Source organism: Chrysochloris asiatica, unplaced genomic scaffold (assembly GCF_000296735.1).
Source record: "Chrysochloris asiatica unplaced genomic scaffold, ChrAsi1.0 scaffold00043, whole genome shotgun sequence".
NCBI classification, from domain to species: Eukaryota; Metazoa; Chordata; class Mammalia; order Afrosoricida; family Chrysochloridae; genus Chrysochloris; species Chrysochloris asiatica.
The window spans coordinates 14,585,420-14,598,172 of NW_006408561.1; the positions used below are offsets into that span (position 1 = coordinate 14,585,420).

Consider the following 12,753-nt stretch of genomic DNA (forward strand, 5'->3'; position numbering starts at 1 on the left):
ATTTTGCCCAATGTTGTTGTTAAGTGCTGTTGAGTAGGTTCCAACTCTAGCGACTCTATATAGGGTTTCTGAGGAGTGGCTGGTGGGATTGAATCACTAGCTTTGTGGTTAGTATTCCATTAATTATCCTACACTGAGTGCCTCACCAGGACTCCAAATGAAGGACAGTGGCTCCATAGTCCTTCCATTGCTATTGTTGCTGTTAAGTGCAGTCCGGTTGTTTCTGACTCATACTGACCCTGTACAAAATTTCTGGGGAGATGCTGTTGGGTTTGAACCATCAACCTTGCAGTTAGCAGTCCAGTGCAGATCCTACAATGCACATAGAATCCTTCAGTATTGCAAATGAGACTTGAATTTTTTCTTAAGTTCTATCGGGGTTAGAAACGCTAAATGTGTACTTCCCTTTGGATTTCAATACCAGGTCTTTACATATTTCATTATAATACTTGATTTTGTCTTCTCAAACTGCCCTTTGAAATTTTCTGTTGAGCTCTTTTACTTCATCATTTATTCCATTCACTTTACCTTCTCTACATTCAAGAGTAAATTTCAGTCTCTTCTGAAAACCATTTGGTCTTGTCTTTCTTTCCTGTTTTTTTAATTACCTTTTGCTTTTTTTATGTGGTGTTATTCCTCTTCAGTTTGTAATGTCAACATAGTAAACTATGATTCAAATGGCCAATACCAGTCCATTTTAATTCACTAATGCCTAGGATATCAATCTTTATGCTTTGAATCTCATTTTTTATGACTTCTGATTTTCCTAGATTAATAGTTTGTACGTTCCACATGCATGGATGATTGTTAATGGTGATTTGAAGCTGTTTCTTCTCATTTTGAGTTGTGTTCCATCAACAAATGAAGATCCCTAAAGCTTTGATCCATCCATGTCATTAAGGTCAACTCTAAGGTGGCCTTTCTTCCTCAGTCATATTTTGAAAGCCTTCCAAACTGAGGAGCTCAGCTTCTGGCCCTATATCAGACAATAGTCTGCTGCTGTTCATAAGGTTTTCAATGGCTAACCCTTCAGAAGTGGTCTGCATCACCTTCTTCCAAGTTAGGCTTAGCCTGTAAATTCTGCTGAGACCTGTTCACTGGTGACCCTGCCACTGTTGTTAAGTGCTGTCAAGTTGGTTCCAATTCATAGAGTCCCTGTGTTGTATTTCTGAGGCCATAAATCTTCACAGCAGCAAAAAGTCTTGTCTTTCTTTAGTAGAGCAGCCAGTGGGTTTGAACTGTCAACCTTGTGGTTTGTGGTCCAGTGCTAATCCCACAGGTACAAGACATAAAAAAAAACTTTTTTCTAAGATCTAAGTAAACTCATAGGGTATTGTTTATCTCTCTACTAAGTGAAAAATTGGTGCTTACAATTGCTTGTTCTTTTAAACAAGTAACACAGTGAGTCCATACAATAAGCATTGGGCTACAAACCACAAAGTCCACAGTTTGAGCCCACCAGCCACTCCATAGGAGAAAGATGAGGCTTTCTGCTCCTATGAAGATTTAAAAGCCTCATAAACCCTATGTAGGGTCACTATGAGTCAGAACAGAAGATACTTAGCAATAACAACATTTATATTTGAAGAATCCCTGGGTGGTTCAAATGGTTAATGCACTCAAAGATTGGAGCTTTAAATCAATGCAAAGGCACCTCAGAAGAAAGGTCTGATTATCTACTGCTGAAAAATCAGCCAGTGAAAACTGTAGAGAGCACAGACCATAAAGAATCATCATCAGTCAGAGTACACTGAAGAGCAGCTGGTAATGGTGGTGGTGGTAGATTTGCATTTGAAGACTTTGAAAGATATACACAGATACTTAAAAAAGAGATACACAAATGCTTAAATTTTTTTTTCCCTCCACACTCAGCTCCTCAGGCCAAAACATAAGCAGTCAAGAGGTTTGCCCATCTACTTCATCACACTCTTTTGATCCAAGTGATACTCACACTCAGCTGATTTTGTCAAAGAACAGACGGACATTTCATTCACTTTCAGATTCTGGAATAGCATCTCTGGTAAATATTTTTACTTAGCATTTTACCTAATTACAAGTTTGTAACGTATTTTATCTCATATCTAACCATTTTGAAAAATGTCCAAATTTTGTCTTGTAATGGTGTGGGGAAAATAAAAGCTTGGTACACTCAGTCCAAACCCAGAGAGGAAAACGGAAGAAGTTGGGAAGAGAAGAAGAAAACAGACAAACGGAGGAGAAGAAGTGAGCAGTAAACATAATGACCACAAAAACTTGACTACACCCTTTCCTTTCCACCACTGAGGTAAAAAAGTGTTCTGTAGTCTAAGACTAGATTTCCTTTCCTTTCTGGGTGTCCATTGTCCATAAGATACATTTTTTTCTTCTCTCAAATTCACCACTCTTAAGACAGTTTCTCTAACCTAGATAAGTGAAATCTGATGATTTTTCTACATTTTTCTATTTATAATTGCTCCATTTAGCTCAGTAGATAAGGATGAGTTATTGATATATCTACCTCTCACATTATAGACTATAAGTACTTTATTCATTTCCCCCTACATCTCCCTTGTTTTATGTAACTTTGCCTAGGAGAGTTGCTGACATTTAACAGGGGTACAATGTTTACACAGTGAATTAAATGAAATAAAGCTTACTACCTTCACAAATTGTGAGGATGGTGCAGGGCCAGGCAGTGTTGTGTTATGTTGTTCGTAGGTCACTATGAGTTAGAACTGACTCAATGACATCTAATCACAACAACCTTCACAAATAATTATTGAACCAATGGATTAATCAACTGGTCAATCAAAATTAGAAAGGAAACACACACACACACACACATACACAACAGAACTAGATACAAACATTTGCTTTTGTTTTAATAGGAAACAACAATTACACAACTGCATGACACTAACAATTTTGTATAAAAAGAAACAAAAAAGGCCATAGCTAGTTTTCCTACAATTCCAGAAGTCATCAAATAAAAAACTAGCTATTGTGCACAATTAGATGTAAGTTGAAATGGAAAACTTTCTTTTCAACTACAACTATAACTTAAGGTTTTATTCATTTCCCCAGCAAGAAAGAACCTTATCAAATAGACCAGAGGCCATAGGATGGGGCAGCTCCAGGTAACTTAACATCTAGGAGGAAATTTATATTCTATGATGATGTTATTAAGTTCTGTCATATTGGTTCTGACCCACAGCCACCCTCTATAGGGTTTCCAAGGAGCAGCTGGTGAGCTTGAATTGCCAACCTTGCAGATCAAACTGACTTTGCAGTCCAGTGCATTAGCCCACAATGCCACACCAGGACTCCTCCTTAGTAAGCTAATGAGCATGTATTCCTTGTCATTTTTTGGAAATGAGTGTATTGGGATACTTACTGGAACAACCAATGTCATACAGTGAATAAATAATGAAGATACAAAATCAAACCTAAAAGGCTATTAAAATGTCAGTTCTTCCTAATTTATTTTGAAGCTGCTCTTCCCAAAGTCTGCACTACAGAGTGTATTAGTCCCATGAGCAGCTTCCAAAATAAACAATTGTATTGTAGTCATGGGGAGTCCTAGTGTGGCACTGTAGGATAAGCACTATACCACGAGGTCTGTTTGAATTGCAATGGTTGGTGGGCCAAATCCACCAGCCTCTCCTTGGAAATCCTATATAGGGTCATTATGAGTCAGAACCTACTTGATTACACTAAACAACAACATTGTGGTGCTGTAGAAGCAGCACCAGACAGTGAACCACAAGGTCGGCAGTTCAAATCCACTAGCTGCTCCTCAGAAACCCTATACAGGGTCGCTATTAGTTGGAACTGATTCGATGGCACTTGACAACAGCAACAACATTGTTCAAAAGTTTGGTGAACATTTTCTAGTGTGGACTCATATTGTGTACTGGTGTATTAGAAACTCTGAGAAGTCTTGTAGTAAAGAAAAATACTTAATTGGGTTTAATACAGAGTCTCATATGCGTATCTAATTGTAGAAACCTATTGTGTGTTTGTATTAGTCATAAATTACATCTCAAGCAAAGTTTTGTTGTTGTTGTTACCAGCTGTTTTTGAGTTGATTACAACTCATGGTGATCCCTTGTTTATCAAGTAAAACTGCATCATAGGGTTTTAGAGGCTTGACTTTTTATAAGCAGATCAACAGGCCTGCCATTTTGAGGTGTCTCAGGATGGATTCAAACTGCTAATGTTTCAGCTAGTACTTGAGTACTTGACTATTCATGCCATTCATACCATGGACTCAAGTTACACAGAATGCTGCTTTGTGTGATTAGTTCACTTATTTCAAACACTAATGACATTTCTTTAACTGTTGTGAGGATTTGTTTGCTTTTTGTTTATATATGTGTGTACTACTGACTAGCAGAAGAAGGAATCTATGGAATATGTCTTTAGCATGATTTTTACCCCCAGATAATATCCCTTTTCTACCTCCTGTTTTGTTTGTGTTCATTTACAAACTATCATAAACTAAACACATTATTGGGAATTTTGACAGACTGTCACCTCAATATGAAGAAATGACATTGTAAAATTGCCCCAACTGTGATCTTAGTACAAGTTTTGCTCAATAATATGATATCCAGAACAGAAACATGACCAGATCTGAAATATTTTATTCCATGTTGACTATATAATTTAGGAGCAGTGTCAATAAATTGGAGCTTTTCTTAAGGAGAACTATGAAGATATCCAAGTATTTGCAAGCCACGTCTTATGAGTAAAAACTTAGTGACTTAGGGAGAACATAACAATGGTCAAACACTTAAAATAATGATCACATAATGGTGGAAGAATTTATTTGTTTAGCCTTAAGAGGGTAGAACTTTCACAAACTGGAGAGGTTTAGAGGGATTATCCTGGAGTCCTGGTGTGGTGCTACAGTATAATACGCTGGACGGCAAGGTCAGCTTGAGCCAGCCACTTCTGAGAAACCCTAATTGGGTCACTGTGAGTAGCAGCCAACTCAATAGCACTTAACAACAACATATCATTATGGTGTTGGAGGAGAATATTGAAAGTATTATAGACTGCCATAAGAACAAACAAATCTGTGTTGAAAGAAGTACAGCCAGAATGCTCCTTGGAAGCCAGAATGACCAGACTTAATCTCTCATACTTCGAACATATTATCAGGAAGTACCCATCACTGGAGAAGGACCTCATGCTTGATAAAGTGGAGGGTCAGAAAAAAGAGGGAGACCCCCAACGAGATGGATTGGTACGGCAGCAGCAATGGCCTCAAGTGTAGTATTAATTGTGAGATGGGCAGAGGATTGTGCAGTGTTATGTTCTGTTGTACACAGGGTCTCTATGAGTTGGTACCGAGTTGATGGCACCTAACAACAGACTTCTGGTGTGGCACTGCCGATTAATGCGGTAAACTGCAATGTCAGTTTGGGCCGTTAAGGCCAGCAGTTCCAACTCACCAGCTGCTCCTTGGAAACCCTGTATAGGGTTGCTATGAGTCAGATTCCAACTCAATGGCACTTAGCAACAGCAACAACAACAATAACAATACATAATTTAGAGCTCTCACAATCAGAAATGTTTTAAACTGGAGTGAGATATTTAACAATTATTAAAACATCATTTACCAGAGGTGTTGTAAAGTAGATTCATGAATATTTGCTCATGCTACTATTCACAATGGACATAAAAAAACTGAATAATAGTACACATATTAGATTGGGCTAAGATGACTTGCATGAGGATGGTGGTGATTCCATGGTAGAATTCTCTCCTTTCATGCAAGTTCATTTTTCAGTAAATGTACCCTATGTGCAGACATCACTCACCTGTCATGGAGGCCTGCATGTTGTAGTAATGCTGAACAGATTTCAGCCGAGCTTCCAGACTAAGAAGAAGGAGGAGGAAAAATCTGGTTATCTACTTCCAAAACTCAGTCAATGAAAACCCTATGGATCATAAGGTTTCAGTCTGCAATAAATGATGGTTATTGCATAGGACTGGACAACACTTAGTTCTGTTGCACATGAGATCACCAGAAGTCAGGGCTATCATGGCTGCTAGCAGGATGCCATTGGTTGTTATTAGGTGTTATCAAGTCTGTTCTAACTCACAGCGACTCTGCACAACAGAATGAAACACTGCCTGGTCCGGCGCCATCTTCACAATTGTTGTTACACTGGAGTCCACTGAAGATGCCACTGTGCCAATTCATCTCATTGGGGGCCTTCCTCTTTTTCACTGACCCTGTTACCATGGCTGGTAACCAAAACAAGATGATTTCTAGGCATTGGGAATTTAATTTGACTGAATGTTTAGCTTGGATTTGCATGGCCTTTATGCATAAAAGTAAAGGAATTAACATATTGCCAGATGATATGTCCTTTATCTCTTATTTTAAAGCTCCCATCAGATGCCTATAAAGACCTCACTTGGCACAAGATAGAGCAACATGATATTCAAGGAAGTCAACTGCGGTGCCCAAGGGTGAGAGAAGGTAAAAGATCAAGTGTGTGTGTTCTTTGTGTCCATTCTTTAATTAGATCTTTTTTGTGTACTCAAAGACATTATCTAGAAATTTAAAAAAATTCCTTTTCAATAGAATTATTGATATAGTGAAGCTGATTTTAAAGGTATATTTTTATTTCTGGTTGCATAGATAATATATTTCGAGGGTTAAATATTGAAAAAATAGAGGCTAAAGTAGACCCTTTAATCCAACAATACAGAAATAACCACTGTGTGATTTTGTTTCCACCCAGTCTTTTTTATTTTTTGTTTTTTTTAATAGGTTTTCTATTTACCACTATTTTGTGGACATTTCTTTCATGTCATTGAACTTTAAATATGCTGTCTTAAAGGTTATGTAGATTTCCATTATATGGCTATTATTAAATTTATTTCACCAATGCCCACACCATACTTACTACATCAGATCCTTTGCAAGTAAAGTTTCAGATTCTGTATTTTTTATATGTTGTTTTTGGAAATGCTGTCGAGTTGATTCCGATCCATAGCAACCCTATATAGGGTTTCCAAGGAGAAGCTGGTAAGCTTTAACCACTTTGCAGTCTGATGCATTTGCCCACAGAGCCAGATAATCAGAAATAATGCCATCACTTCAATGGGTGACCTTATTTATATATTGGAGCCATGGTGACTTAACAGATTCAGCTGCCTACCAAGAGGTTGACAGTTTAAACCCACCAGCAGCTCTATGGGAGAAAAATCTACTTTTAAACATATTATAGCCTAGAATATCCTATAGGGCAGTTCTACTTTGTAACATAGGGTCACTGTGCGTTGATACCAACTTGACAGCAACTAATTACAACAACAATTCTATATTGGCTTAAAAATGCACCAAAAGAAAATCCAAAAACACTAGGTATTCACATTTGACATTGTCATCATGCATTTAAATTTGGTAAAATAACCAGTGATTATTTATTCTTTTGACCATCTTTTAAATGCATAATCTGCTTTTATAAACATTGCCACAAGATATTCTACAGCAGATGATCTGAGGGTTATACACTGGTTTAGGTGGTTGGGAGAAAGGGAGGAAGGGAGTACAATGGAATTGAAAGTTCAAAAAATGATTGTTGGGGTCCTTGAGTGGAGGACAAAATTGTGATTTGTTGGGACAAGCAGAAATTATTTTCTAAGCACAATTGAAGTGTTGAAGTTTATAGAGAACTGTAGAACTGCAGAAATTGAAGGGATGGACAAGAGAGTAAAATGTAGGTGCAAACTGAAGATGAACATGTATAAAGGGGTCAAAAGGCTGCCTTCCTTTCTTGATTTAACTGGCCAGGTCATGTACTAAACTTGTCACTCAGCAAAACCAATCCCATATAATGACCACAGTGGCCATTCGAATAGAGGACATCATTGCTCTGCAGAGATGAAGGTACAATTTCCTTCCCTAGATCATTAATAACACCTAATCTCTGTCAAGTAACTCATCATAAAGGAATGGAGCATGGTGCAGGGAACAGAAAACACTGAAAAATCCATCACCTCAAATCATGAAGAAAATAGATGTCTGTGGTTCGCTGCCCTTAATTTTCTTTAAGTTTACTCTGTGAGATAGAGAGCAAGTATTTTTCAAAAGCCTTCTGATAAGAACTACTCTCCTTCTAGATTAGATTCTTAAACATCCAACACAACTACTTCAGTTCCTCTCCACCACTCCAATTGTACATACAGAAAGAGTTCCTGAGAAAAGAAAGGTTATCTTCTGTGTGATAAACAGCAATTTCTCAAGTCTTTGATTGTCAGATCAAGTTCAACTTAACTTCTCTCAATTAAATGAAGCAAAAGAGTGAGCTGTTGGCAGGAATTAATAAAAAGGAAAAGATTCTCTCTGTTTGAAAATCCACCAGCAAGTTAATTCAGTGCCTGCTGTTTTGAGTTACAAATTCAGGGAGGGGGAAAAGAACAGGCTCAGAGGTAGCAGGTGAAAGCCAACCTATCTGGGCTGTCAGATACTGCAGACTGCAGCTCTCAGCTGCTAAGATATATCTTCAATTACCAACCAAGCTTGAGGGTTTTTTTTTTTTTAAAAAAAAGGGAATTGAATTGAATACAGCTCTGCACAGTGGAAGTAACCTTTGGCCTTCAACTTCACAGAAATCTTTCAAAGCTGCTTTAAAAAGAAATAATTAAAAGAGCTGAGAATCCATGGAGTTGAAACAAACAATGCAGGACAGAGCTCAATAACTCTGGGGTTTCTATGGCACAGAGACATCACCAAATTATTTTTGGATGTAAACACAATGCACCCTGAAGGTGTGCTCAGTCAATTAAATGATTGCTCAAAATTTTCTGCCTTATGATTAACTTCAGTCATCCTAAAAATTAAGAAGATAATTTTCCAACAAGAGAATTTGTTATTTGTAAATGTCCTTGGATACTACTGCTTTCAGGGTCAGGTGATTCATGGGCAGCAACAGTATAGATTGATTAAGAATTCAATTGTGTTCCCCCAAAATATGTGTCAACTTAGCTGGACCATGACCATGATGCTTAGTATTATGTAATTATCCTCAATTTTGTGATCTGATGTAGTTATCCTGTGTTGTAAATCCTCCCCTCTATGGTATTATTGTTTTAAGTGTCTTCAAGTGAGTTCCAACTCAAAAAGACCCTGTATAAAGTTTTTGTGATGCTGCTAGTGAGTTTGAACTGCTGACTTAATGGTTGAAACTGACCTTATGGTCCAGTGCTTTATCCCACAGTGTCACACCAGGATTAATGGGATATTAATATTAATAGAGGTCCACTGGTAGCATAGTGGTTACGAGTTGCGCTGCAGACCTCAAGGTTAGCAGTGTGAAACTAACAGCCGTTCCATGGGAGAAAGATGATTTACAGCCTTGGAAACCCTACACAGGGTCACTATAGGTCAGAACCAACTCCATGGCACACAATGACCACCACCGCCAGTAGAGGTCCTGGTGTGGTGCAGTAGGATAATCAATATTCCACTAGGTTGATTTGAAACCACAAGGTCTGTGATTCAAAATCATCACTCTCTCCTCAGAAACCATATGCAGAGTTGCTCTGAATTAGAACCTACTCAATGGCACTTAACAACAACAGCAACAACAAAAATGATAATAATGAGGCAGGATTGTTGTTGTTGTTGTTAGGTGCTATTGAGTTGGTACTGACTCAGAGTGACCTTATGCACAGCAGAACGAAACACTGCCCAATCCTGGTCCAACCTCACTACTGTTGCCACACTTGAGTCCATCAATGCTGCCAGTTGGACAATCCATCTCATGGGAGTCTTCCTCTTTTTCTGTGACCCTCCACCTTACCAAACATGATATCCTTCTCCAGCAAATGAGGCAGGATTAGAGGAAATTATATTAATGAGGCAAGATGTAATCTATATAGGATTAGATTGTATTTTGAACCAATCTCTTTTGAAATATAAAAGGAATTAAACAAGTGAACCTACTATCACCAAGAAAGAAGAGTCAGAAGTGGAGCATTTCCTTTGAACCTAGGGTTCCTGCTCTAGGAAACTCCTTGACCCAAGGGAAGATACATGGAGATATCCAAGGAACACCAGGCTCACAGATGCTAAAAAGAGACAAGGAACATCCTCCTAAACTGTGAGCCAACAGAAAGCAAAAACCTTCCCTGAGAGTTAGGCCCCTGGATTTGGACTTCTTGCCTCCAAAAATGTGAAAGATTAAATTTCTGTTTATTTAACCCATTCACTTGTGGTATTTTTGTTATAGTAGCATTAGATATGACTGCAACCATACATTGACAGAGAACTGCCAGAGATTCAAGCCAGATTCAGAAGAGGATGTGGACTGAGGGACATCATTGCTGACATAAGATGGAACTTGGCTGAAAGCAGAGAATACTAAAAGATATTTGCCTGTGTTTTATTGATAAGGTTTTCAACTATGTGGATCATGATAATACTGTGGAAAATGAGTATTCCAGAACACTTAATTGTGCTCATGAGAAACCTGTACATAGATCAGATGGCAGTAGTTTGAACAGAACAAGGGAACACTGAATGGTTTAAAATTAGGAAAGGTGTGTGCCAGGGATATATTCTTTCACTATACTTATTCAATCTGTATGCTGAGCACACAATGCAAGAAGCTGAATTATATGAAGAAAAATAAACATTAACAACCTGTGATATGCATATGATACAATCTTGCTTGCTGAAAGCAAAGAGAACTTAAAATACTTACTGAAGAAGATAAAAAAAAAAAAACAGTCTTCAGCATTGGTTGCATCTCAATATAAAGAAAACAAAAATCCTCATCACTGGACCAATAAACAACATACATATCAATGGAGAAAAGATTGAAATTGTCAAAGACTTCACTTTGCTCAGATCAACCATCAACACTCATGGAAGCAGCAGTTAAGAAATTAAATGGTGTATTGCAGTAGGCAAATCTACTGCCCAAGACCTCTAAGGAGAACCTGATCCAAGCCATGGTATTTTTCATAACCTTATATGCATATGAAAGTTGGACAGTGAATAAAGAGCACTGTAGAATAATTGATGCATTTGAGTTGTGGTATTGGAAGAGAATATTGAAAGGATCATGGACTGCCAAAAGAACAAACCAATCTGTGTGGGAAGAAGTACAACCAGAATGCTTGGTGGAAGCCAGGATGGCCATACTTCGTCTCTCATACTTCAGACATATTTATTATCAGGTGGGATCTGATTGATACCACAATGGATAAAAGTTTACTAAGGTATTAGAGTGTTATAAATTTAAGGTAACCAGCTGATTTAAAAGAACTAAAGCCCAAAATTTGTATAAAGCATTATACACTCTAAATAAACTTTTGTTTTATACTCAGCCCATGTTGGGCCCTTGATTTCAGCCTTTTCCCTGTGGAGAAATAAAGAATTGAAGAACAGGGCATTAAAAATATTCATGTGGAATCACAAAATTCCCTAACACCCAAGTTCAGACTGAAAGCAAAACCTCCCATCCCTAACTCTGAAAGTTTTAGATAAACATTATTTGAAGAACAATGAGACTGGAAGAAGGGGGAACATAAGTTTGCAAAAGAGACTGTGACACCTCCCCACCACCACCAAGACTGAAACTCAAAGGGATCACATGAGCAGCCAAACAACGAATGTAAAACCGATGTTCTCCCATGTAAACTATCTGCAGTCTTCCTTATTCATTTTTCAATTTTAACATGTATAAGAGATCATTGAAAATACCATGGTTTGGGTCAGGTGCACCTTAGTCCTCAGACTTACATCTTCTCTCTTTAATATTTTCAAAAGCTGCTTTTCAGCAGAGTTGTCAAATACAATACTTATTTTTATTTCTTGACTGCTGTTTCCATGAGCATTGTTTGTGGATCCAAGCAAAATGAAGTCTTTCAAAACTTCAATCTTTTCTCCATTTATCACGATGCTATCATATTAGTCCAGTTGTGAGGATTTTCATCTTCTTTATATTGAGATGCAATCCATACTAAAGGGTGGAATCTTGGATCTTCATCAGTAAGTAAGTCTTCTTTATTTCCAGTAAGCAAGGTTGTGTCATCTGCATATGATGACCATCCTTGGGCTCTTTCTTACTAGGAGAAAACCTGAATGGGCTTGAGGAAAGGTGAGAGAGACAGACAAAAAAGGAAAAAGGTTGAAAATTAAATCTTGAGTTATGTCATAAAGAGCAATGGTAACATCTTGAAATTTTTCATGTGGCCTTAAAGGTAAGAAGCCAAAAAAGGGGCATTAAAGTCTTACTCATATTTTGCTACAGGTTTTTATTTTATTTATTTTATTTTTTGCCACAATTATAGACTATAGTGTCCAATATGTGGTTTTTGTTTTGTTTTTTTGGTCCCCTTTTTATTTTGGGGGTGGGGAGCTCTTTCTCTCCCTATGTTACCCAAGAAGAGACAGCAATTGCAATCATATAGCCAAGCTATAGTCACACCCTATAAAATCCCACAATCCGGGCAAGGGCCAATACTAGCTGCTATACACCAGATACATAGCCAACACTTGCTAAAATTACTCTGAGTGAAGCAATAAGAGAAGTGAAAAGGGAAGCCCATCTCCTGATTACAACTACCAGGAGGCAATCAGAAAACTTAATAATATACCAACATATTTATATAACTATTGAAAATACATCTAATTATTGAAAAATCCCCTAAAACAACAGAAAAGCTCAGCTTAAGTCCAGAAACAAGAAGAGTAGCTGAAACAAATGAGCCTGAGGTAGAACTAGACTTCCCATTGGAAGG

General features: G+C 37.7%; 1 protein-coding gene across 1 annotated transcript in view; it reads left to right on the forward strand.

Moving 5' to 3' along the window:
* LOC102832351 overlaps positions 1-12,753 on the forward strand; it is a 43,421-nt gene that overhangs the window by 10,022 nt on the left and 20,646 nt on the right. The window contains exons 2-3 of the mRNA XM_006861855.1: positions 1,873-2,020; positions 6,382-6,475. Of these exons, the coding sequence (XP_006861917.1) occupies positions 1,873-2,020; positions 6,382-6,475 (242 nt within the window). The remainder of the gene's footprint in view (positions 1-1,872; positions 2,021-6,381; positions 6,476-12,753) is intronic.